Consider the following 26,688-nt stretch of genomic DNA (forward strand, 5'->3'; position numbering starts at 1 on the left):
CGCTCTCCCTCCATGTGTCCTAGCGGCTCCCACCCTTCCAGGCCCCAGCTCATCCCCGCCTGGCACTCCCCAGCTTCTGCCGCTGGCCCCGCTCACTCACCAGCTCGCCCCATTGCCGGACGCGGTTCCGTGGCACCTTTTTGATGGCCACCTGCAAGCCAAAAGGAACAGCGGATTCAGCTCGCCGCCCACCCCATCCAGCCCCATCCTACTCCTCTGCTCCCTCCTCCTCTTCTGCCCTCTCCTCCTCCTCGGCCCACCACCGGCCCCACCGCTCATCGGGAGTTCGTCCGAGAGCCTCGTGGCCGTGAAAACTCTGCCGAAGCCACCGCGGCCCAGCAGCGAGTCGATCCTGTAGCGCTGCTGCAGGGCCTGCTGCGCCTTCCCTGGGGAAGAGACGCTGCCGTCAGCGCTCGGCCCAGGGCCAGGAACGGCCCCCGAGCGCTCCCCGACCTCCCCGGGCCGGGCATCTGCAGGTGTTCCCTCATTGGAACGCGACAGCAGCGGCTCGGGACCGGCGGCTGCACCGCTGAGCGGCGGAGCTCGAACCGGGGAAGCCGCAGCGGAGGCGGCGACAGCGGCCACGCCGCCTGTGTCCTCCGCGGGCCCCGGGAGGAGCCGGGGCCGGGGCCCGAACCAGAACTGGAACCGGAGCCTGCATCGGGGCTGGGGCCGAGGGCAGGGCAGGCGGAGCCAAAGGGTGGCAATGCCGCCCCAGCCCCAGGCACTGATGCCCGCCCAGCACAGCCAGACCCAGGCAAAGAGGAGACCTCCGCGGGACGGGCAGGGATGGGGACGGGGACGGGGACCGGGCAGCCCCACCTGGCGTCAGGGGCGGGCTGGGGGCATGGCCCAGCCGGGCACGGGGAGAGGGAGGCTTGGAGAGGAGGGGGCACCGGGAAAGGGAGACCGGGAGAGGATGCGGGACTGCGGGAGAGGGAGAGGAGAGACAGAAAATTGCTAAATTCTCTTCTTGCCGCGGCTGCCGCTGCTGCCGCTGCTGCCGCTGCTGCCGCTGCTGCCGCTGCTGCCGCTGCTGCCGCTGCAACTGAAACACCGGGGCCGTTTGTCCCCGTGTCCGTTTGTCCGTTGCCCGCTCGGCCCCGCGCCGAGCCCCGCGCTCCCCGGGCAGCCCCTGAGCCTGGCCAAACATGGGAACTTTGCCCTGGTGAGCCAAGAACCAGAGTCTGGACTCCTGCACAGGGACACAGCAATGCCCTTGGCTGCTGCTGTGCCTTGTCCCTGCTGAGCGTCAAACACTGTCTGAGCACATTCCCTGGATGCAGAATTTGTACCTGACCCAAGAACTGCACTTGTGTCTCCAGCATTGCTTTCCAAGGAAAACAGGGCAAGGCAAACTGGGTATAGCTCATGGTATTTTACAGTGTCTAAAACTTGCCAAGTCTCAAATCTTAGAGGTGAGATCCATTTGGAATGAATGGGATAGAGAAACAGTGCAAGATGGAAAAGGGGAACATAAAAATAAATAGAGAAAAATAGAGAAAAACATATTGGTTGTTTCTTTTGATTTTATTTTCATTTCTTTAAAAAGCTGTTTCAATTTTCCCAGAATTTTCTCCACAGTCCTGTCTGTTCTTTCCAAAAACCTGTCCTGGAGAACGAGGCGCAGCTCCTGTCACAAGATGTGCCCCCAGCTGCAGCTTCTCTTGGCTCCCCACACTGTGAGTGCAGCACAACTCTTGCAGCAAAGCAGGACAAATGGTTGAAGAACTTGACAACTTGTTCTTTCTTTTCCTTGTGCACTGGGGAGTTGTGCCATTGCTAAGGTTTTCATCGTTACTCTTCTAGCCAAAGAAAACATGATGAGGTACCAGGAATTGTGAGGGAATACAGGCCTGGCTGAATGTGGAGAAAGAATCTCCAGAGCCTGCAGCCAGCAGTGGAGAGCTCATCATTCCAACAGCCCCATGGACATGTTGAAAGTGATCTGGAACATGAAAATGGGCTGACAGAGAGAGTTTGTTTCTGTGTTCAGTTGAGATGATTCTATATCTTTTGCAGTGGTAGAAATCAAGAGCACAATCAGTGGATGGTAAGCACCAGAACATGATAAGCTGGACCTCCCAGTGGATGAAAGAAAGACTGTGAAAAGGAGAAATGCAGGGAATGACTTGGTGAACTTTGTGTGTAAGAGGGGTCATTTTTTCCTAATAATTCCCAATTCATTCCCTTTGCTTTTATCCTTTTAACAAGACCAATTGCATCTCCGATTCCCCAGGAAATGAGAACCCTGAGCTTGTGGAACTGCCTGAAAGGTGCCCTGTTCCTTTTTCTTCTGCTGCTCAGAAGAAACAATGAAGTGAATTGGGAAGTTCTGGTTTTTCTTTCTCCTGGTGGATTTTTTCATTTTATTTGCCACTGTGGAGGCAATTCCTGTGATGGTCTCTGTCAGTTGATTCTATTTCAGCAGCAGCAGCAGCAACAGGGCTGTGTTTGAGCACTGCAAATGTGACCTGTGTGGCTTTAATTCCCCTCGACTTAGTGCTCAGGGACTTGGGAGCATTTTAATGTCTGCTACTCATGATGCCTGAAACAAAAATCCTGAGTTCCCCATCACAAAAGCACAGTGGGTAGCAGTGATTGGAAGAGGCAATTGCAGCTGTACTGCTAAAATTCAGGTGGCAAGCAGAAGAGGGGCAAGAGCAGCCAGGATCTAAAACTGCCAAGACAAATGTAGGTTAAATAATTTTGTGGGACTTTCCTCAAATTTTGTGGGATTTTTCTGAAATTTTGTGGGATTTTGAGCAGATTTAAATAATTTTGTGGGATCTTTCTTTCTAAATATATTTTGTGGGAATTCTGAGGTATTTTTCTTGAATTTTGTGAGATTTTTGTGGAATTTAGTGGAAATTTGAGGAGATTTTGTGTGATGTTTCTGGAATTTGGTGGGGTTTTGAGAAGATTTAGGGAACTATGTGGGATTTTTTCATAATTTTGTGGGATATTAAGGAGACTTGAATTTTGAGGGATTTTTTTAGAATTTTTTGAGATTTTGAGGAGACAGGAAGAATTTTGAGGAATTTTTCTGGAATTTTGTGGAAATATGTGGAGATTTTGTGGGATGTTTCTGGAATTTAGTACAGTTTGGGGAAATTTTAGGAATTTTTTTTAGTTTTTGCAATTTTGTTGAGATTTTTTTGAGTTTTATGGGATTTTGCCAAAGTTTAAATAATTTTATGGGATTTTTCTGGAATCTTGAGGGATTTTGAAGAGACTTGAAGAATTTTGTGGGATTTTTCTTAGATTTTGTGGAATTTTGTAGAGATTTGGTGGGATGTCTCTGGAATTGGAGGGGTTTTGAGAAGATTTAGGGAATTGTGTGGGATTTTTCTGTATTTTTGTGGAATTTCTCTTGAATTCTGTAGAATTTGGAGGAGACGTGAAGAATTTTGATGCATTTTCCTTGAATTTTGTGGAGATTTGTGGAGATTTTTTGGGATGCTTCTGGAATTTTGTGGGATATTGAAAAGATTTAGGGAATTTTGGGGGTTTTTCATGAATTTTGTGGAAATATGTGGAGGTTTTTGAGATGGTTCATGAATTTGGTAGGGCTTTTTCATGGAGTGACTTGACCTTTAAGATAGCTTTGGGAGCTGGGAGGAAGTTGAAGCTGCGAGAGGCTGATGGGAGTCTTTTCTTGTGACCAATTATTGGTCATTTCTAAGAACTGACAGCAGTTTTGACCATTGAAAAGTGAGATCAACTTGTGAACACCACCTTGAGATGTAAAGCCAGGGCTCTCTTGTTCTCTTTGGTTTCTGGCTTCTGACGAGGTAACAGGCTCTGTCTCGGCCTCCTCCCCCCTCCAGGCCGGACAAGGCCGCAGAGGGCGGGGGGGGAGAAACGGAGCCGGCCGGCCTGGCTTGGTTTGCAGTTTCTGCTGCTGAACTAAAACCTGACACCATCAACATCTGCAGCTTTCCAAGACTTTAACTCTTTTACTGCCTGGATAAAACATACAGATTACTCCTTTTTCCCAGAGAGACAGAGAGAGAGAGACAATCAACATAAAGACGACATCATAAAACTACCAAAGACAGTGGGGAAAAGAGTTAAGTTTTAGATGGGGAAGAGAGAATAAGGAGATGCTTTATAAGCTGAAATATTTTTCTGTTAAAGCTATGGGGATGGATAATAGTGTCCTGAAAAAACTCCTTTAATTCATGACAGAGTATATAGGGAGGAATGGAGTGTTCAAAGTGTGGATTTTGAGCAAAATATGGAGTAATTGTGATACAGTGAGGTGTTGGAATGGAGCGGGGAGAAGTAATAGTTGAAGATTTGAGGCCTTGAGAGGCAAAGAAAAAACTTCTGTTTCCAGGGGAGCTCACAGAGACAGATGAAGAGAACTTTTGCCTTTGAATAACTCATCCTTAAAATGACACCCCTACACTCATTGACCCATACACACCTCAGAGTGATGTGAAAATGGGAGGAGTGAACTGGTGACAGATTTCTGGGCAGCTGGCATCAGGAAAATAGAAAACTATAACAGAAATGGTTTTCCTGTGAAAAACTCCACAAATTAGCAGAAGACTTCTTTTACTATACAAAGTCTGATGAAAAGACTCTAACAGGAATTGGGACTGTTTTAAACACCAAAGTTCCAAGTTTTTTTGTCTCTATGTTGTCATGGAAACAAGAGAATGGTTGGGTAGTGGGGGATAAAGGGGTTTTCTGGAGGTTTATTCTGGTCTTCTTATTCTTGTAGTTTTATTAATAAACTTTATTTATCCCTTTGAAGTTTTAAGCCTGTTTTGCTCTTGTTCTAATCCATATCTCATAGGAAGAAATAAGTGAGTTTTCTAGTAATTTCTTTTAGCTACTTCTTTAAAACCACGACACTCCTCTATTCCTTTTAAGTTTTAAACATCTTTTGCCCTTCTCATAATCCACATCTCACAGCAAGAAATGAATAAGTTTTCCAGTGATTTTTGAACTAATGCTTTAAAACCACGACAGGTGTAACAGGGAGGAGGAAATTGGGGCTGTCACTGCTGTGGTGTCAGAGAGAGTGGAACCCTGGGGCTGTTACTGCTGTGGTGTTTGATATATTGACATTTAAAAAAAAAGAGAAACAGCTTTGGAAGTTAAGGTTGCTGGAGGCTGATGGGAGTTCTTCCTCCTGGCCAGTAACTGGCCATTTCTGAGAACTGACAGTAGTTTTAACCATTGAAGAGTGACATCAACCTGTGAACACCACCCTTTAAACTTTAATCCCAGGAATTTCTCTTTCTCTTTGGATTCTGGCTTTTGAAGAGGTCACAGGGCTCCGGTTCAGCCTCCTCCCCCCCAGGTCTGACAAGGATACGGGGGGAGCAGGGCTGGCCGGAGTTCCGCGGTTCCCGGCGGGGGATGGAGACTGTGAAGTGACAGGAGCCCCTTCCCAGAGGGAAGTACTCCCATCTGTACTACTGGACTGCCCTGACTGTCAATCTTTGACTTCTTCAAAGGGTCATTGCTAAACAAAACCTTGGTTTTGCCTGCTGACATTGCTGGTCAGGCAGTGTCCGGGAGATGCTCTTGATGGTTTCCTCTTTTCCTGGTCATGGCACTGGAGGAGGTCCAGGCCCAGGTGATGCCACTGAAGGAAATTTGCCCTCATCCCAGGGACGCTCAACACGGACTCCCCCAGCCCCTCAGTGCCCCGCTGCTGGTCACAGCAGCCCCTGCCTGGCTCCTGCCACCCACACTCTGGTCAGCCCTGCCTGCTCCTGGACATGGGGCTCAGCCAGGGCTGGTGCTGTGTGGGCTTTGCTGGTGGTACCAGCTGGACACTGGGGTGAGAGCTCCATCTCTTTATTGGAACAGAAGAGCTGTGCTGGGCCCTGCCCTGGCAGGAGGGACCCACCTTCAGTCCAGGCCACAGAGCAGGGCGGGTCCCTTCAGGGACACAGGGCCTTGCTGTGGGTGCTGGCAGCATCTGCACAGCAGCAAGCTGGTAATGCAGCTGTGCCAGGGACATTGGGCATGGGCATGGAGATGTGAAATGTGTGGTGCAGGTGTCCCTGAGGGAGGTGTTTGGTCGTTCTTATGAAGCTGCAGAGGGGCACCTATTGAGAGAGGAGATGGCTGAGGTCCCAGCTGCAGCTGGCACACAGGGACCCTCCTGCACAGCGGGAGATTCTCACTGTGCTCAAAGATTCCCTCTGAAGCCTAAGAGGGGAGCTTGTCAGAAGTCCCAAAAAATATCTGGGGAAAGGTCTTAGGTTAGTTGTTGAGACGAGGTACAAATCTCCAGCGGGAAAAGAGCCTCTCCAGTAGGCTGGGTGTTTTGGGGTGTCTAAGTTCTTCCTAGAATAAAGATTACCAATTGAATGCAATTTCAGTTTTTATTCTAGATGTGTAAAAATGTTCCGAGATTTCCTGAATTCTAAAACTACCTTGAAAAACCCTGAACTACTATGGAAATAAGCAAAAAAATATTTGTAGATTTCTTTCTACAAAAAATATTTCTAAATATTTCTAAAAGTTTCATATTTCTAAAAATGAAAAGCAAAGACAAAACGGGGTCGCCTTTTCAGAATTCTAACACTCGTTTGAAAAATCCTAAAGAACTACGGAAATTGGGAAGAAATATTTGGGGTTTACTTTCTATCAATAATAATTCTAAAGAGTTCTAAAATTTCTAATTTCTACAAATGAAAAACAAAGATGACATGGTACCCCATGCCCGGCTGCTGCCTGCCCAGCCAAGGCTGTGGCCAGCCAAGCAGCTGTGCCAGTGCGGGTGGTACCAGCCAGAGCCCAGAGCAGAAGCCCAAAGGTGTTGCTCAAGCCCTTCCCTGGCAGGAGGGGCCCACATTCAGGCCTGGCCAGGCACCAGGGCCAGCACCTGCAGGGACAGAGGGTCCTGTTCTGGGTGGTGGCGGCACAGCAATAAGCTGATAATGCAGCTGTGGCAGGGACAATGGACACTGGCTTGGAGATGGAGGATGAGAGGTGCAGGTCTCCCAGACTAACGTGTTTGGCAGGACATCTGGAGGTGCAGAGGTGCTCCTGTGGAGAGAGGAGGTGGCTGAGGCCCCCAGCTGCCGCTGGCACGCAGGGACCCTCCTGCACAGCAGGGCCCAGAGCGGCCAAGGCTCCCCAGCACGGCTGGAGCTGCTGGCACAGCTTGGCCCAGCTGGACAGCTGCCCCTCAAGGCCCCGGCGAGCAGGGGATGGCTCTGGGCAGGGTCCCTGGCCAGGAGCGGGCCCCAGAGCGCCTCTGCCTTTCAAGGGCAATCTCGTCCCCGCTCTTTCTCCTGCCCACCTTGCTTTGCCTCTGCCCGCTGCTCCTGGGGCTGCTCTTGGCCAGGCAGCCTCAGTGGGAGCCAGCACTGGCTGCAGCCCCAGCGGGGCTCCCCAGGACAAGGCCCAGCAATTAAGAGACCAATTAAAAGCCTGGGCAGCAGCAGAACTTTTGGCAGTTATTTGGACAACCACTGACTATCTACAGGTCCTCAGCAGACTCACTGGGAATGTTTCTATTCTACAATAGACTTTCAAAAGAAGCTGTTTGAGGGAAAGATGAACAAAACACTCACCGTTTTGTCTTCCAGCAATACCAGATTCCAACACCACATAAAACGAAGAAATGCACCAAACAAATCAGGCCTGCCATTACTTCTGGCCAACAGCGTGTTCCCTGACAGAAACCTCTTCCAATGTCCTTCTGGGAGCTGGGAACACGTGTTGTGGTGCTGGCTGCATCTGTGGGAGCAATGGGCAGTGAGAGCCCGTGCTGTGCTGCGCTGCTGAGCTGGCAGCATGGTGGGTATGTCCAGGATGTTCTCGGTTTCCCCCAGAGCTGGGGCCTGCAGGCATCTTGTTGGCCCTTGGCACAGGCTGTGCCACCCAACAAAGCCCAGAAGGCCGGGAGCAGAGCCCGGGGGACAGCACAGCTGCTTGGGCAGTGGCTCCTTCCAGGGACACAGGCCAAACCCATCCCTGAGCAGCCACTGCCACCCCTGAGCCTCCCTTCTCCATGACATCTCCCCCAGCCCAAGGGGACAGAGCCAGGCCCTGTCAGGGGCCAGTGCAGCCCCTGCCCAGTTGGGAGCCAGGGCTGGCTGTGGCCCTGGGCTCGTGGCAGGGCTCCCGCTCGGGGCTGCTCCTGTGCCTCGGGCCTCTGGGCGCTCACGGCTACCTCTGGGAGCAGCTGCAGTGGGATAGATGTTGGTGCATGAGTCCCATTTCCCAGGAGCTGGAAACGAGCTCCAGAGGCCTGGAAGCCGAGGTGCCTCCAGCTTTGGCTGCTGCTGGGTCATGCAAGGGCCAGCCCTAGGGGAAGAGCTGCTGGCACACAGCCCCGCCAAGGGCTGAGCCCAGCACAGCAATTACCTCCTGTGTCTGGGCCTGTGCCTGGCATCGCCTTCTTTCCTGCCAATGAGCCACTGCTTCCTCTGGGAACCGTCTCCACCTGCATGGTCTTTTGGTCCATCCCTTGAGAAAGGAAGAGGCACAGCTGAACCAGATGGAGAAGTTCTTGATTTGGGTGCTGGCATTTTCAGGACCTCATGCTTGTCAAATACGGGGATAAGGTTCAAAAAATGCCTTGGCTTTTGGGCCAGGGCCAGGGCCCTCCCTCCTCCAAAAAGCTGCCAATTCTGAGGAGTAGTGAGGGGATTGTGCAGGGTGAGGGCACACACGTGCACGGCTCTGTCCTGACACCTGCAGAGATGCTGCCCTGGCTGAGCTTTGGGCTCTGAGCTGGCAGCTCTCCCAGAGGGAAAGGCCTTCACCTACCCTCGCCATCTCCCAGAGCCTCAGTCCTGGACGTGGGTTGGGAAGCCAGATCACCTTCACCAGGAGGCTTGGCTGCAAGGAAAGGCAGGACAGAAGAGCTCCCGTGGCTCTGTAGGAGATCCTCAGGCTCCCTGGGGCTGGCAAAGGAGCTGCGCAAGGCACAGCCCTGGGCCCAGCCCCTTCCCTCTCTGCTCCTCTCCGTGGCTGCACAGAGCACATGGAAGGAGACACTGGCATTGCACACAGGTAGAAGATTGACAGCTAAATGCTCCTTCCTCCCACTGACAGCGATGCTGGGGGATCACTCAGGGCTCCAGAAGGGAGCAGGGCAAGGCTTCCAGAATCCTTCAGCCCTGAGATTATGTTAAGGGATATGGCATATGAGTGAGCTCTTGCCACCTTGACATTATTCCATCAGGAAAAGCACATTGAGAACTTGCCTCGAGCATTCTCCAAGTCTTGCCAGCTGTCATCTAGCCGGGCTTCCAGATAATCCATGTCCTGATCCCAGTCTAGAAGCCAGTACAGATCAGAGCCACGTCCATGGTGCGCTGGGATCCACTTCTGCCTTGGGGTAGTGGGCACTGCAAGGGGTTTGGGTTAGATCGTGAGTACCAGATGTCGATGGACATGGCCAAAGCTGCAGAGGGGCCTGGGGAGCTCTGGGCTGGCTCTGGTCACTCTCCACCCTCTTTGCAGGCCCTGTGCAACATCCCTGGTGGGGGGTGACAGGGCCAGAGCAGGGGTCCTGGCTGTTGAGTCTCAGGAGAAGGCTGAGGGACATGGACCCACCTTGTCCTCCCTGCAGCATTTCCTTCAGCATTTGCCTCATGGGTTTTGATGGCACATGGGGTTTCTGGTGTCCTGCAGCTTTGTTCTTTCCACTTGGAGGACCTTAAGAGAAAACAGTTCCCCTTTGCAGGAATGGATCCCAGAAAAGCAGTGCTCAGCCTGTGGGGTCAGGAGGGACACACCACTCACCCCTGCGATGGGAGCCGGGCTTGCGTACAGTTACCAACCCAGGAGCTGGGAAAGTCCTTGCTGCAGACACACCTGTAGACACACACTCAACAGCCACAGAAGCTTCTGTCACCTCTGCTCATCTGCACAGGCAGCACTGAGCCATGGGAGAGGTGAGGGGAACGCGATGGGCGAGGGCACACACGTGTATGTCTCTGTCCTGACACCTGCAGTGGTGCCAGGACATTGAAACTGCTTATTCTGCCAGGAAAGGACCATTGAGAACTTACCTCCAGCATTTCTCAAGTGTTTCAAGCCATCATCCAGCAGGGCCTCTGGATAATGCAAGTTGTGATTCCAATCTAGAAGGGAGCCCAGATCAGAACCCTGCCATGGTGTGCTGAGATCCCCTTCTACTTTTGACAACTGGGCACTGCAAGGGTGTCGGGTAAGACCCTGGGTACCAAATGTTAGAGGACAATGGCCAAAGCTGCACAGGGGCCAGAGGACCTCTGGGTTGGTATCTTGTCACTCTCCAAGCTCTTTGCAGTCCCTGTGCAACATCCCTGGAAGAGATGTCTGTATGCATGCTAAATCTGAACCACAGTGCCTGTACAAATTGCAGGCCGCATGGCTCCTCCGGCTGCCTGAGAAAGTATCCTGGGAAAAATATGAGAAGGAATTAAGACAATTCTCAGGGACACTAAACAGCCTTGCAGGTGTTGTTTTGCAGTCTCTTGTTTTCCCTTGCAGGAGGGAGTCAGAGGGGTAGAGTGCCCCTGACCAATGATGGTGATGTAGCACTTTGTTAACCAATAAGAGTTTCCTTTCTGTACTTTCCACGTATCTGTCTATAAGACAGGCCTGAAGCAATAAACTAAGGAATTCTCATGTTGTGACTCCCCTGAGAGTCCCGTGTCGTTCTTTCTTGCCGTTCCCAATTGGAACGACATCTGGTGACCGCCGACGTGAAGTTGAACCGACCCCCGAGGTCCGGTAACCCGACATAAACTGCAGCCGACCCCCGAGGTCAGAAAGCAACCGACGTGACTTCTGCTAATCCCCTGAGGGTAAGCAGCGAGCGGGAAAAAGCCAGCCCTTCCCCCTAGAGGGGTAAGTGGAATTCTTCCGGGCTTTCCTAGAGGAAGCTGGTTCTGGAAACCAGCGGGATAGTGGAGACCTGCCGGTGAGCGGGCTTGGAACGGCCTATCTTGGTGAAGCAGAGCTCAAAATCCCGGGTCTGAGCCGATAGCGTGTGCATAATTGCATTCGCGGAGCCGCCAAGATAAAGTCCTCATAATGGGGAACTGTACTTCAGCTGATGAACAGCTTGCCTACCTTGCATGGCAGGATGCCCTGCCCTGCATGGGACTCAGTGTTTCTGAAGATGCCATGCGTGCTTTATTTCAGTGGGTGAAAGAGCAAGGTTTTGATATAACTATGGACAATGCCTTTGATCTCGAGACTTGGTCGTCGATAGGTGACTATTTATGGTCGGAATTGACTAACGGAGATACCAGCGTGGGTGGCCTGGCGGCCACCTGGGGAGCGCTTTTTAAAGCGCTGAAACGGAGCCAGTCTGAGGACAGTGAAACTGGGAGGAGAAACTTTGATGCCGAACGTTCCTCCGTTGTACAAGATAAGGGACCGGGAGATGAAACCGTAGATGAGCTGCATAGTGCTCTTTTAGCTCTGCCCAGACCTTCAGATGACTTTAGCGGCGAGCGGGAGCAATCTACAGCCCGAAAATCTCCCTCTCCAGAGAGGTTTGAGCGGCCGCCATCCGCGGAGCTTGGCGCGCGAGCTTTGCCAACGGGAAAGCGGCAGGAAAGCAGAGACTGCCCGCCTCCGCCTGTGCCACCCGCAGAGCCTCCGCCGGCGCCAAAAGCGCCACCGCCAGCCACCGCAGAACCTCCTTTCTCCAGCCCCTCCACGCTGGCCGAGCTTCTTCCTTCTGTGCCGCGAACAGAAGCGCAGACATCCCCGCTGCGGCCCGTCAGCGCGGCGGGGGAGGGGGAGAGAGTCAGCGCTCAACTCCCCCGCGCCCGGCGCGCGGGGAGCCGCTGGAGAGTCCGAGCGCAGCTCCGAAACACGGCGGGCCGCCGCCGGGGGGGGGAGGGGCCCACCCAAACAGACCCCCCGTGTACCAACGCGGCGGGGCACGCAGCTCCCCCCGGCAGAAAAACGGCGGGGGGGACCGGCAGCTTCGCTCGCCCCGCGCGTGCGCGAACCAATCCCCCCGGTACCAACGCGGCGGGGCGCGCGGCTTCCCCCGGCAGAGGAGCGGCGGGGGGAAGGAAAACAACAACCTCGCCTTCCCCCTGCGCCTGCCCGCTGCCGCCGGCCGCGAGAACCCCGAAAAACCCGAACTCAAGCCCAGATCTGGGGCCGGGGCCAGGCCCGTGGCAGGCATCGCCCCCCCCGCGCGTCCGAAGCACCGGCGAGAAAGCGCGGGGCGGGGGGCCGGCGAACCTTGCGTGCGCAAGACGGCTCGCCCTCACGCTCCCCCCGCACTCCAGCGGGGAGGCGCGGGAGAGAGAGAGAGCACTTGCCGTGCTGCGCTCTCAATCTGAGCTCTAGCAGCGGCCCCCCCGCACCCATAAAGGTGGCGGGGGGAGAGAAAGACAACGGCGGGCCACTCCACTGGGACCTTCTGCACCGACCCGAGGAGATGCCTCAATGAGTCCATCGGCTCCAGTGGCCTGAGCCGTGCCAGCATCCATTCAGTCCTGCAGTCCCTGCGGGACCCAAACTTACTCACTAATTTGTATCTTTTAAATTTTGTGTTTACAGAACTGACAAACAGCCGTGAAGAGATGGTAACTTCAAATTCCCTAAACCTTCCTGAAATTCATGAACTACTGTTCAAACCCGACGAACAATAACAGGAACAACAATAAAAACTTCATAAATCCCTCAAAAATCCCACAATTGTATTTGAAAAAAGAAAATAAAAAAAAGCGGGATAAGAAGAGGGGATCAAAGCAGCATAAATTGCATATAAATTGCATTGTGCATTGTTTTTATCACTTTAGTGTTCTTTCAAACTACTCTATTGACATGTTAGACTGTCAATTCGAACAGACTAACAATGTTGTATATAGTTTTGTATAGTGTGTGTATTAATTCACTGAATTAGAAATGTTAGACTCAACCATCAAGTCCTTGCAAAGAGAACAAATCCTAAATACCAAAACATAAACCAAAATTCTAAATTAATTCTACATCAGCATCCATTCAAAGTTCTAGCAAAAAACCTCTTGAGCTGTGTTTGTTCTTTATTCTACAAGGGCCCAGTAGAATATAGAACAAACACTGCTTTTTTATTTAACAGAAAAGGGTGAGTTATGGATGCTAAATTTGAACCAGAGTGCCTGTAGTTATTACAGGCCACATAGCTCTCAGGCCTGACTGAAGGCTAGCCTGAGAAATTCATGAGAAAGAATTAAAACAATTCTCAGAGATACTAAACAGCCTTGCAGGTGTTGTTTTGCAGCCTGTTGTTTCTCCTTGCAGGAGAGAGTCAGGGGGGCAAGTGCCCCTGACCAATGATGGTGATGTAGCACTTTGTTAACCAATAAGAGTTTCCTTTCTGTACTTTCCACGTATCTGTCTATAAGACAGGGCTGAAGCAATAAACTGGGAATTCTCATGTCGTGACTCCCTTGAGAGTCCATTGTCGTTCTTTAAAGCCGTTCCCAATCAAAACGACAGTTTTGAGAAAATTGAGAGAATTTTGTGAATTTTTTCTGGAATATTCTAAGGATTTTCATGAATTGTGTATGATTTTGAAGAGCTGTGGGAATTTTGTGTGATTTTTCTTCAATATTATGGGCATCTGTGGAGATTTTATGGGATGTTGCTGGAATTTGGTAGGGGTTTGGGAAAATGTAGGGAATTCTGTGAGATTTTCCTGGATTTTTGTGGGGCTTTTCAAGAATTTTGTGAGATTTTGAGGAGACTTGAAGATTTTCGAGGCATTTTTCTTAGATTTAGTGGGAGTTAGTTTAGATTTTGTGGGATGCTTCTGGAGTTTGGTATGGTTCTGGGAAGATTTAAGGAATTTTGTAGGATTTTTCTTGAATTTTTTTGACATTTGTGGAGATTTTCTGGGTTGTTTCTAGAATTTTCTGGGATATTGAGATGATTTAGGGAATTTTGTAGGATTTTTTCTGGAATATTCTAAAGCTTTTCAAGAATTTCTTGGGATTTTGAGGAGCTGTGGGAATTTTGTAGGATTTTTCAAAAATATTGGCATTTCTGTAGATTTTGTGGGATGTTTTCGGAATTTGTTAGGGTATTGGGAAAATTTAGGGAATTTTGTAGGATTTTTCTGAAATTTTGTGGATTTTTGTGTAGGTTTTGTGGAATGTCTCTGGAATTTGGAAGGGTTTGGAGAAGATTTAGGTAATTTTTTGGGATTCTTCGGGAATTTTGTGGGATGTATCAAGAATTTTGTGGGATTTCTCTGGAATTTTGTGGAAAATTGTGGAGATTTTGTGAGATGTTTCATGAATTTTGTGGGATAAAGGAAATATTTAGAGAATTTTAGGGCATTTTTCTTGATTTTTTTTGACATTTGAGGACATTTTGGTGGATGTTGCTGGAATTTGGTAGACTTTTGAGAAGATTTAGGGAATTTTGTGGGATTTTTATGGGATTTTGTGGGATTTTGAGAAGAGCTGAAGCATTTTGAGGGATTTTTCTGGCATTTTGTGGCATTTGTGGGGATTTTGCGGGATATTTCTGGAATTTGGTCGGGTTTTGTGATAGATTGGCAATGAAGAAAACAAAGAGAAACACCTAAGGAAGTTCAAACTGCTGGCGGCTGATGGGAGTTTGTCTCCTCGCCAACAGCTGGCCATTTCTAAGAATTGACAGCAGTTTTAAGCACTGCAAAGTGAGATCAAGCTGTGAACAGCAGCTTAAGCCCTAAGGCTGGGAATTTCTTTGTCTCTTGGTTTGCTGGCTGTGAAAGGTAACTGAGCTCCAGCTGGCTTCCCGTCCCCGGCCCAGCCCATGCGGCCCGGGCAGGGGCTGGGCTGGGCCTGCCGCGGCTCCCGGCCGGGAGATGGGGCCTGCGGGGCTTGCCCCGGGCTCTGGCCGGGCCAGGCCGCTCCCTGGCTCGGCTGCACTTTTTGCTGCGACTGAATTCACCACAGACTGCCCAGGAAAGAAAGAAAAAGCTCTTGAGCTGCGGCGGGCTGAGACAGTGACCACACTCTCCAGAGCAGCCATGAAGAATCTTCCAGCGCACACAGCTCCAGCCGCTGCTCCGGCAGAGATCACAGAACCATCTACAAAGCCTGGGCAAGATTTTAACCTTTTCATTACCCAGATGAGACTTGCAGATTAATCCTTTTACCCAGAGAGAGAAAAAGAGAGGAATCAACATGTAAAGAGACTTCATAAACTATTAGAGACAGTAAAGAATTAAGCTTCAGAAGAGGTAGAGAATAAGGAGATGCTTTAATTAAGCTGAAATATTTTTCTGTTAAAGCTATGGAGATGGACAATAGTGATCTGAAAAAAACTCCTTTAATTCATGACAGAGTATATTGTGAGGAATGGAGTGTTCAAAGTGTGGATTTTTAGCAAGAGGTGGAGTAATTGTGATACAGTGAGGTGCTGGAACACAGAGGGGAGAAGTAATAGTTGAAGATTTGCAGCCTTGAGAGGCAAAGAGAAAACTTCTGTTTCCAGGGAAGCTCACAGAGACAGATGAAGAGAACTTCTGCCTTTGAATAACTCATCCTTAAAAATGACACCCCTAGACTCATTGACCCATACACACCTCAGAGTGATGTGAAATGGGAGGAGTGAACTGCTGACAGGATTTCTGGGCAGCTGGCATCAGAGAAATAGAAAGCTATAACAGAAATGGTTTTCTTGTGAAAAACTCCACAAATTAGCAGAAGAAAACTTCTTTTACTATATAAAGTCTGATGAAAAGAGTCTAGCAGGAATTAGGACATTTTAAACACCAAAGTTCCAAGGTTTTTTGTCTCTATGTTGCCATGTGAACAAGGGAATGGTTGGGTAGTGGGGGAGAAAGAGGTTTTCTGGAGGTTTATTCTGGTGTTCTTATTCTTGTAGTTTGTTAATAAAATTTCTTTATTCCTTTTAAGTTTTAAGCCTGTTTTTCTCCTGCTCTAATCCATATCTCACAGCAAAAAATAAGTGAGTTTTCTAGTAATTTTTTAGTTACTGCCTCAAAAACACGACATTTATTGGGTGCATTAGCCGGAAAAATGAAATTAGCAAATCTAAACCAATACAAAAGAAACTCCTCAAAATTCCAGGAAAATTCCAAAAAATTCCTTAAATCTTCTCAAAACATTACCAAATTCCAGAGACATCTCACAAAATGACCACAAATATCCACAGAATTCAAGAAAAATCCCACAAAATTCTTGAAAAGCACCACAAAATTCCTTAAATCTTCTCAAAACCCTACCAAATTCCAGAAACATCTCACAAAATCTCCACTGATTTCCCCAAAATCTAAGCAAAATTCCTCAAAATTTCCACAAATTTTCACTAAATTTTAGAGAAATTCTACCATATTCCAGAAAAATCCCAGAAAATGTTCACAAAATACAGGAAAAACCACACAAAATTCCCTAAATCATCCCAAAACCCAACCAAATACCTGAAACATCTCACAAAATCTCCACAAATTTCCAGAAAATCTAAGAAAAGTCCCTCAAAATACTTCAGGTCTCCTACAAGTCCCACAAAATTCTGGAAAAGCTCCACAAAATTCCAGAAAAATTCCACAAAATTCCCTTAATCTTCTCAAAACCTTACCAAATTCAAGAAATATCTCACAAAATTGCCACAAATGTCCAGCAAATTCAAGAAAAATCCCACAAAATTCCCTAAATCTTCTCAAAATCCAACCAAATTCCTGAAACTTCTCACAAAATCTCCACTAATTTCCACAAAATCTAAGAAAAATTCCTCAAAACTCTTCAAGTCTCCAAATCCCACACATTCCCACAAAATTCCTGAAACATCCCGCAAAATCTTCACAATTTTCCACAAAACTCCAGAAAAACCTCACAAAATTCTGGAAAAGCCCTTCAGAATTACAGAAAAATACCACAGAATTCCTAAAAACTTCTCAAAACCCAACCAGATTCCTTCAACGTCTCACAAAATCTTCACAGATTCCCACAAAATCTTAGAAAAATCCCTCAGAATTCTTCAAATCTCCTCCAAATCCCACAAAATTCTAGAGAAATCCTCAAAATTCCAGGAAATTCCATAAAATTCCTTAAATCTTCTCAAAACCCAACCAAATTCCTGCAACATCCCACAAAATGTCCACAAGCATCCACAAAATTCAAGACAAATCCCACAGATTCCCCTAAACCTTTACAATATTCCATATAATTCCAGAAACAACCCACAAAATTCCTTAAACTTTCCAAGACCGAACCAAATTTCTGCAGTATCTCAGAAAATCTCCACAGATTTCCACAAAATTCAAGAAAAATCCCACAAAATTCTTGAAAGCCCCATGAAATTCGAGAAAAATATCACAAAATTCACTAAATCTTCTCAAAACTCATCTAAATTCCTGCAACATCTCAAAAAAACTCGATCCATTTCCACAAAATCTAAGAAAAACTCCTCAAAATTCCTCAGGCCTCCTCCAAATCTCACAAAATTGCAGAGAAATCTTCAAAATTCCAGAAAATACCTCGCAAAATTCCCTAAATTTTCTCAAAACCTACACAATTACAGCAACATCCCTCAGAATCTCCTCAAATGTCCACAAAATTCACAAAAAGTCCCACAAATTTCCCTAAATCAACTCAATATCCCACAAAATTCCAGAACCATCTCACAAAATCTCCTCAATACCCCATAAAATTCTAGAGAAATTCCACAAAATTCCAGAAAAATGACACAAAATTCCTTAAATCTTCTCAAAACATTACAAAATTCCAGCGACATCTCACAAAATGTCTACAAATGTCCACAACGTTCAAGAAAAATCCCAGATTTCCCTGAATCTCATCAATATCCCACAAAATTCTACAAAAAAAATCCACAAAATTCCAGAAATGTCCCACACAATTCCAGTAAAATCTGATGAAATTGTTAGAGATCTGGAACACACATCATCACAGAATGATTCTATGCAGGTGCTTTATTGAAGAACTCTGGGTGTCAGGGGTACACAGACCCAAATCTGACCCATCTTGCTTTTGAGTTGAACATGTTTTATACTCTATCGTTATACAGCTTAGATATTAATTATTAAACTTACATTGATCTATTGTATGCATTGTTTTTACCCAAGCATGGATTTCTCGTGATCCCACCCCAGCCCCCTAACATTGTTCCTCATGTTCTTTAAACAATAATTATATCTAATCACATCTAACAATTGTGTCATTTATCATATATTGATTACACAGGTGCAGTTTCACATGATCTTTAGCAAGCCTAACTTTCTTCCTGAGTTCCCGAATTTCCTAAGATTTTAAAATATTTTACGATCACCTCCAGACACAAAGAGTCCTGCCTGAACAGTCACAGAGCTACAACTATATTTAGTTTTAATTTTTTAAATTTTTCCAGAGCCTGCTGCCTGTGTTCAAGGTTTTCTCCCTATTTCCTCCCTAGTGCACATTCTCCAGAAACTCTGCTTTTATATCCTTTTGCATTGATTAAAGTTACCTGCAATGACGAGTCAATCCAAACCCTGGGAAAACTTGAACTTCAGGCGGTACCCAGGCAATATATTTACCTCCCACATCTGAAGCCATGCGCTGCCTAGTACTGTCCCCACTGTCATACCCTGTCCCCTGGAGGTGTGCTGATGCCATTTCAAAGGGGTTGCCAATGAAAACAAGTTTGAATATTTTGGTAGTTTCCACATTGGCATTAAAATCCTTGACTAGAAAAATCACAAGTCAAGATTTCTAGGATTCTTCCATACCAAAGCTGTCATTCTCACCCTGGATTTTAGAGTGTCTGAACAGTCAGACAAGGTTTTAGTTTCAGACACTACAGACAAAGTCCCTGCTGTTCGGCGATCCCATTCCATCAGCATATAGTCCTGATGATTCCTTTAGGCAGGAGCAGCAAAGGCAAGAATGAGCCAAACAAGCTGCTCCTGTGTTCTCATGTCCGGCACAGCAGTAACTGGGAATTCAAGAATGGATTCAGGAGACAGTGGGTGCACAGGGAGCCACCAAGACTTTGGGATGCTGAAATGGACCAGCCTGGTGCCCGTGCCCGGGCTGCACCGCGCTGAGCTCCAACTGGACAATCTAACAATGGTTGAATGGACACACCATGGGCCACTGGAGACTCCTACTCCTAGTTCTGTGAGCTACACTATTCACCTGTCATTCACCAGATGATTTTTTCATCTTTGCTTGAAATCCAGGAGAGGAAAAGGTCAACATGGAAAAGTGTTCTCCCAGTTCTAGTGACAGCTGTGCCTGCATACCACCTGTGCCCATGGAAGTGTGCTTGGAGACTGGATGATGTTGATGCTACTTTGCAACACCAAGTGCTCAGGGATTCTGGGATTGCCCAAGTGGAGAGCAAAACTGAGCTGTGTAAGTCCCTGCTTTTTTTCAGCGCATGCTGCTTCTTCCTTTGTTCCAAGCAAGTCCAGGATTTGGTTTCATGTATCTTTAAGGTGCCTGGACAGAAGAGAGGGAGGGCAGCTGCAGCACAGGCCTCCTGCCCCATCAGACTCTCTCTCTCTATCTCTCTCTCTCTCTCTCTCTCTCTCTTTCTCAGGATGGCGCCAATGCCGCTGCCTTGGGACACCTGAGTGTGGAAGGCGAGCTCGGCCTCAAGCACGGCCATTCAAGTCAGCCACGGGCACAGGCTGCAGCTGAAGCTGGCAAGCATTGCTGTGAGGCTGCAAGTGAAGAGAAAGCCATTGTGGCCAACTCTGCTGAAGCCTTTTGCCAAAGCAAAGGCAATTGTGCCCACAGCCTCCCCCTGTTTGGCACCCGGCTGCTGCGGACGCCTCAGTGCGCAGGTGCCGACGTTGGGGCTGCTGCTGTTCCTGGGCACACTCTGCTGCTGTTTCTGTGGGCTCCAGAGCCGCTTGGGCAGCAGCCACTGGGCAGCCCTGCCGGAGGAGACATCGCCACCCTCCCCATGGTGGCAGCAGCTCTGTGGGCCCCGAGCTCTGTGTCAGGGGGGCCTCGGTCACAGCAGCGTGGCCTGGGCAGCCGCGAGGGCCCGGGTTGGCCGTTAGCCCTGCCTCTGCCCACTGCCCCTTCCTGGAGGCACCCAGTGGCCGTGGCCTGGCAGCACCCCCTGCCCTCCATGTCCCCAGCCAGCCCAGCCTGGCCACCTCGGGCTGTCCCCACCCTCCCGCTGGGGTGGTGTCCCAGCCTCCAGGCCTTCTGCTGCAGGCCTGGGGGACATTTTGGGGCAGCACCGGAGCAGCCGGGTGTCAGGGACCAGGCGGCTGTCTGGGGGCTGCTTATGGCCTCTGACACCCAATTCCTCAGGGCTTCCCACCACCCCGGCTCCTCCAGGGCCTTCTGTCCCCTTGGAACCTCCTGCCACCCACTCCCTCACACATCCCCCTCGTGCCTTGCCACTGCCTTGTCCCATCTGGGCCTCCGCAGCCCCTCATCCCTTCACGGCCTCCCAGCACCCCGTGCCCTCAGGGGCTCCCCCAGCCTGGCCCGGCAGCAGCGCCGCAGCCCCACAGGAGCTCCAGCAGCTCCTCAGCCATCACGGCAGCAACACACGGGCAGCAGGACACAGATGGCGCTTCCTGCCTGCCACAGGGCTTGTGGCTTCAGCACAACCACCAAAGGCCAAGGGGCTTCTGGCCATTTCCCCTGCACCACTGCACGCCCCGGCAGGTTGCTGAACACAAGAACCCTTTTCCCTCTCTTCCCCTATGCCCCTCACACCCTGGGCAGCAAAAGAAAGGTCTTGGGACTCTTGTGGTTTATAACATATCCTATATTATTTACATACTAGATGGAAACGAAACGAAGAAAAGAACAATCTCTATGAAACAAAAAATAACAGAGGGCCCATGTGGCCCCAGAAGATAGAGCCTCTCAGCCCTAACATATCCTATATTATTTACATATTAAAAAGAAAAAAACAGAAGAAAACAATTCTTATGAAATTAAAAATCCTGGCTTGCCCAGGTGGCCCCAGCAAACAGAACGTCCTAAATCAGTGCTGAGCACATCTCCAGCAGCGCAGCCAGCCCAAGCCCGACAGACGAGGCCGTGTCCTCCATGCCCTGAGGATTTGGTCTTGCATCCTCTGGAGAATGGAGTATCGGGCACTCTGGATGGCCCGGAGGACATACAGAGTCTCAAGTGCCAGGTCTGACACGGCACCGCTTCTGTCCTCCGTCAGGCGTTCGAGGGCTGCAAGAGAGACGAACAGAGCCACGGTCAGATCCCAGAGCTGTGGGGGCCCAGCGAGAGCCCCCTGCCAGGGCCATGCCAGCCGGCTCTTGCCTTGGCCAGGAGGGAGCAGGGACCAAGGGGGTCAGCCCGAAGCTGCTGGCCACAAATGCCCCACGTGGCCCTGAAATCTCACTGTGCTCTGCCCACGCCGCCCCTCATCGGGACAGGGAGCAGAGCCCTCCACAGCCTGGCCAGGGCTTGCAGCTGCCCCCGACAGCCACCGCTGTCAGCCCGCTGTCCTGGCTCACCTCTGCACAACACCTGGAGCTCTGCGTGCTGCCCCCTCAGCTGCTCCCCGGCCATCCCTGAGAACACAGAGCCTGTCAGGGTCCCAGCAGCACAGCTCTCTGCCAGCGGCGCTGCCAGCCCTGTGGCCACACGGCCTCCTGCCCCGGCAGGGCTCAGCCCGGGCCCTTGCCGCACCCTGACTCAGCCCAAGGGCACGGCTGCCAGAGGCCGGCAGCAGCAGCCCCGAGGGCAGCCGGGGCTCCAGGGCGCCGGGCCCGGGTGCCGCTGCCGGGGCAGCAGCCGGGGCTGGGGCCGAGCTGCGGCGGGGCGGGGAGGGAGCCCGGGCTCGGGACTCACCGATGACCCTGATGGCCGCCGCTCGCAGGGTCTCCTGTGGGTCCTGCAGGTACTGCAGGGCCCGGCGCAGGTGCTCGGCCAAGGGGATCCTGTGGTCTGCCAGCTGGAGAGAGCGGCAGGAGGGAAGGGTTGGCGCGGGCTCTGCCCCTCGCCCGGGCGCTGCTGCCTGCGGCCAGCCCCGGCCTCCCGTGCCCGGCCAGCCCTGAGGCCCGGCCAGCAGCCGCTGGCGCCGGGCTCTGGAGGGGGCAGAGGGCCGGCTGCTGCCCGGGGAGCCGCCGTGCCGGTCCGGGCCTCAGCCCCGCTGGGCCGGGGCTCCATCGGCACCCGGCTCAGGGCCACAGGGGGCTAGAGAAGAAGCCGTGCGGCCCCCGGGAGCAGCAGTGGGCAGAGGCACAGCTGCCAGCCCCACACACTGAGCACCGGGGCCAGGGGGCTTCTCTAGCCTGAGGCTGGCACTTCCAGGCTGTCCTTACCACGAGCCTGGCAAACTTCCACAGTTTCTCCTTCCTGACAGCTTTTTCCAGGTCTGGCCTCTTCAGGAAGTCAGCCGCGCGAAGGAGCGTTGTCCGAGAGGCCTGGGGAGCAGCAGAGAGCCGCAAATGGCCCCACAAGGCAGGGCACAGGAGTGTCCCAGTGCCAAGGGCTGGAGGAGGCTGCAGCCTGCAAGCCTGCGTCAGGGCAGGAGGCAGCTGAGCCCCCTGCCAAGGCGCAGCAGCAGCCCAGGAGTCCTCACCTCTGCCACATGCCGATTCTCATCTTGGCAGTGGAAAAAGAGTGGGAGCAGGCTCTGGTACACTCGTTCCTTCAGGGGCTTTCTTCCTTCTTCTTCTGCTGAAGACATCACTCTTCGAAGGAGAGACATGGAGAGCAGCTGCACCTGGCTATGGGGCTGTATGAAAGGAAGGAAGGAAAAATGACCTCATCATTGGCTTCTTGTGGCCCACATTGGCGCAGGCCTGCAAATGCACAGGGCACAAAGTGTCCGGGCAGCAGGCAGTGGCCGTGGCTGGGGCACAGAGCCTTACATTGTCCAGGAGTTTCAGGAGCGGCTCAGCCAGCTGCAGGGCCCTGCGCCAGGATATTGGGGTGTCTTCATCCGTGAAAATATAGCTCAGGAGAGCAATGCTCATCCTGGCCACGTCACTGTCCAAGTCCCACAGGAGGTGCACTAGTCTTCCTGTCAGGCTCTGAATTCTTTCGGCCTGTGCAGAACACAAGTGTGTGAAAGCCCGGGCAGCTGCCGCAGGGCCCAGAGGCCAAAGGGCTGTCCCAAAGCACTCGGGCAGCTGAAGCAGGAGGCAGGAGAGCTGCGAGGAGCTGCCTCAGCGCCCAAGGCAAAGGCCAGCCAAGGCCAAGTGACAGCATTGCCCAGCCTCATGCTGCCCACACGGCTTCAGCTGCTGCCCCCTTCTCACCATGGAGGGATGGTCCTTTAGCAGGAGGAGAGCCCTGAGCACCTGGTGATGCATCTCTCTGGAGTTGTACCACAGGTACTTATACAAGATATCCATTAGGCTGTCACCACAGTCACTCAAGTCCAGGCAATCTAGGAGCTGAAAGGCACAGGGCAGTGAGAGGGGAGCTGGCTGGCAGGAGCCTGGAAGTGCGCAGGGCTGGGCCCAGGCAGCAGCACAGGGCGCGGGTGCCATCCCAGGCAGCTGTGGCTATGCCAGGGGACAGGGCTGGCAGGGAGCTGAGCGAGGTAGTGCTGGCCATCAGGCTCACCTCCACAAGGAATGCCATGGCAGAGACATCCCAGTGTGGCAACGGTTTGCTGAGCACCTCAAGCAGGTAGCTTAAGATGCCTTTACACAAGTGGGCGGATGCACGGCGCATTACCCTGGAAGGCAGAAAATGGCAGAAAGAGTCTCAGCAAGAGTGCGAAAAGCCTCTCCCAGGACTGACTGACACAGTTGTCCTATTGCCCCAGCACTCTGTGAGGGGATGTGGGCCCTTCAGATGTGGCTGCTCCTGGGCACCCTCCTCTCACAGCCTTTTGCAGTCTCCTTGGCCATCCCTCGGTGACGAGGCCCTCAGGCCCATGGCCACGGGGACTGTGGGGGGGCATCCCGGGCAGGGGGCACAAATGTCAGAGGCAGTGGGGAGAAGGGGGGCTCACCTGGCCAGCAGACCCACGGCATAGTGGTGGGTGTCAGCACAGAGCAGCGTGTCCCAGCCACGCTTGCGTTCCATTGCCACCACCACATGCTCCAAGTGGAGACTGCAGAGCAGGGCCTTCAGGGTCTGCACTGCAAACCTGTGTGCACAGCAAAGCCCAGGTGACGCTGGGAGCGCTGGCTCCGAGGCTGGGGAAGTGGCAGGGACAGGAGGAGTGGCATGGAGCACCTATTGGGGCTGGTGGAGAGGCCGTGTTGCTCCTGGCATTCCTTCCAGAAGGTATCGACGTCCTCTGTCATATACAAAGTACTGAAGTACGTTTGGAAGAGCAGATGCACGAAGAGGCGGGGGAAATAGACTGTGAGGATCTGTGGGCAACAGGGCCCCTGGAGGATCTTCCACATCACCAGAGTTGCCTGCAGAGGACAAAGCAGCCCGAGACAGCGCTCAGTGCCGGGGCGTCCGTGTGGCGGGGCCTGAGCGTGGCAGGGAGAGGCCGGGGGAGACGCAGGGGGAGCAGCGGGCCTGGTGGCCCTGAAGCTGCCCCTAGGCCAGGTTTGTGGCCAGTGCCTGAAGCAGGGAGATGCAGTGGGGGAAGGAGGCAACAGAGCTGCTGGAGAGGCGGCCGGCCTTGCGGTGAGCAAAGGCCAGCTCCAGAAACTCACAGTCAGGGAAAAGACAGCCGTCTTGTCCCCATCAGAGGTGCCCAGGTTTTTCTGCGGCCAGCTCCCCACCACATTGATGAGGGGCGGTGTCACTTCCTCTGAAATCCAGGGCGAGAGCAAGATGGTCGTCCACATGGCCATAGCAGCTCTGTGGGGTCAGACACAGCACCGTGGGCTGGGCAGCAGCGGGGAGCTGAGCTGGCCGCCAGCTCTGCCTGTGCCCACTGCCCCTGAGCGGCAGCAGCAGCCAGGCAGCCCAGCCCTGTGGGGACAGGCCCCTGAGGGGCAGGCTGGCAGCACGGCAGCAGGCTCGGGGGCCGACTTTGTAGCAGGGCTGGCAAAGGGAGCAGCCAGAGGGCCCTGCAAGTCTGTGTTGCTCACAGCCCTGGGCCGGGCTGTACACGGTGATGGGCTGGGGAGCCCTGAGGCCTCGGGGCAGCTGGGCCCCATGCCTGTCACACGTTGGGGCCACCCGCAGGAGAGTGATGGCCACATCATCGGGCTCTGCCTCGGCCACTTGCATCAGGGCCCAGTCCATCCTGTGCTCAGCAGCCTCATTGGCCATGAGCCACTGGTGGATGTACCTCACCACGCCGGGCACCTGGAGAAGGCACAGGGAGACTTGGAATGCTAGCAGAGGGAGTCAGCAATGTGCCCAGCTTCTTCCCCAGACAAGTGCTTCTCTTCCAGCACGCTGCCATGGCCTCAAAAGGTTCAAGTGAGCAGCAGGCGTGGCTTGGGAAAGCCAAGCAATTGCTGGAGGATCAAAGGCTGGCCACAGGCTGCTTACTTGCTCTGGATTGAAAAGAGCCGTCTCTACAAGCAGATCCAGCTGGGCAGCGCTGCTCTGTTCTACCAAGACCTCTGAGGATGCCTTGACCTCAGTGTCCATAGGTCTGGTGTCTTCCTTGCCAATTCTCGTGATGAATTGGTAAAGAAACTGTAGGAGAAGGGCAGGAAGGCAGGGAAGTTGCATGGAGTGCTCCAAGTGCGGTGCTGGGCTGAGCAGTGCCAGCAGGCCCAGCGCAGGTGGGGATGGCTGCAGGTACCTGCGCTGCTCTGCGGAAGCGGCCACGGGCGGTGTCCTGCTCTTGTGTGCCGTCCATGGCTGCATCTGGCAAAGAGCAGCCAGAGCTGAGGGGCTGCGGGAGAGGCCGGAGAGCACAGCCCAGCCCTGCGTTCCCCAGGCAGGGACAGTCCCGGGATGCCCCAGGGGATGCAGCACGGCCACTGCTGCGGGGGCAGCCCCAGCCCCTTTTTTGTGCTGTCCATGGGTGTGTCTCCACAGGACAGTGTGGGATGGGATGAGATGGGATGCAATGGGATGGGATGGGGCCAAGATGGCTGCAGGCACCAGCCCTGTGGCCCAGCTCTGCCACTCACCCTCCTCCAGCGGCTGCAACTGCTGCACCTCTTCGGTCTCTGGTGCTGGGGCAGCTCCAGGGCCTTCTTCCTCGACCTCCTCCTCCTCCTCCACCCAGGCCAGTTTGGGCACTTTTGGGGGTCGCTGCTCCATATCTTCCTCCAGACTCTCCAATCCTTTCCATAGGAACAGCACCAGGGGATGGCATGGCATGGAATGGGATGGGGCCAAGCTGGCAACAGGCACTAGCCCTAAGGCCGAGCTCTGCAACTCACTCTCCTGTGGTGCCTGGAACTCCTGCACCTCTTCAGACTCCTGTGCCAGGACAGCTCCACGGCCGCCTTCTTCCTCCTCCGCAAGCCAGGCCAACTTGGGCACTCTTGGGGGTCGCTGCTCCATGGCAGTGACTGGATTTATGGCTACTTTCAGGAGAGATGGCTCGGAAAAGCTCGGAGTCAGCAAGTCCTGCAGTCGTGCCTGGAAGGCACCTGCAAGACTCAAGTCCTGGCAAGACTGCAAGACAGCGAGTCCTGCACTTGGGTCTTGAGGGCTCCTTCCACAAGGACAGGAGGCTCCTGGTCACGGACTGTGGTCTGGCCTCAGGGGCAGAGAGTCCAGGGATTTTAGATGCCTCAGAGAGGAACCTCTGTGCATGAATGAAATGTTGCAGGTCCTGACACCGCTCCGGGCGCTCCAGCACCATCACGATGGCGTTGGGGAGCTCAAACCACTCCAGCAGCTGCACCACATTGGGGAAGCCTGTGGACACCTTGTCCAGCAGCACGATCTCCAGAGGTGCGCTGGTGCCGTCGGGCTG

At 52.1% G+C, this 26,688-nt stretch overlaps 1 protein-coding gene across 2 annotated transcripts in view; it reads right to left on the reverse strand.

The window, feature by feature from the left end:
* LOC147646716 (maestro heat-like repeat-containing protein family member 7) overlaps positions 1-26,688 on the reverse strand; it is a 34,017-nt gene that overhangs the window by 6,143 nt on the left and 1,186 nt on the right. Inside the window, exons 3-11 of one of the 2 annotated variants that reach the window (XM_086873039.1) lie at positions 25,892-26,685; positions 25,558-25,622; positions 25,299-25,448; positions 24,961-25,109; positions 24,509-24,656; positions 24,072-24,259; positions 23,845-23,982; positions 23,451-23,565; positions 23,141-23,278 (exon numbers count right to left, since the gene is read on the reverse strand). In XM_086873039.1, the coding sequence (XP_086729165.1) occupies positions 23,141-23,278; positions 23,451-23,565; positions 23,845-23,982; positions 24,072-24,259; positions 24,509-24,656; positions 24,961-25,109; positions 25,299-25,448; positions 25,558-25,622; positions 25,892-26,270 (1,470 nt within the window). In that variant the 5' untranslated portion in view covers positions 26,271-26,685. Of the gene's footprint in view, positions 1-100; positions 1,051-23,140; positions 23,279-23,450; positions 23,566-23,844; positions 23,983-24,071; positions 24,260-24,508; positions 24,657-24,960; positions 25,110-25,298; positions 25,449-25,557; positions 25,623-25,891; positions 26,686-26,688 lie in introns of those variants that run through there. The other variant, XM_086873040.1, reaches the window with a different exon arrangement.

This window comes from Cyanistes caeruleus, unplaced genomic scaffold (genome assembly GCF_971803275.1).
Source record: "Cyanistes caeruleus unplaced genomic scaffold, bCyaCae1.hap1.1 HAP1_SCAFFOLD_81, whole genome shotgun sequence".
NCBI lineage: Eukaryota > Metazoa > Chordata > Aves > Passeriformes > Paridae > Cyanistes > Cyanistes caeruleus.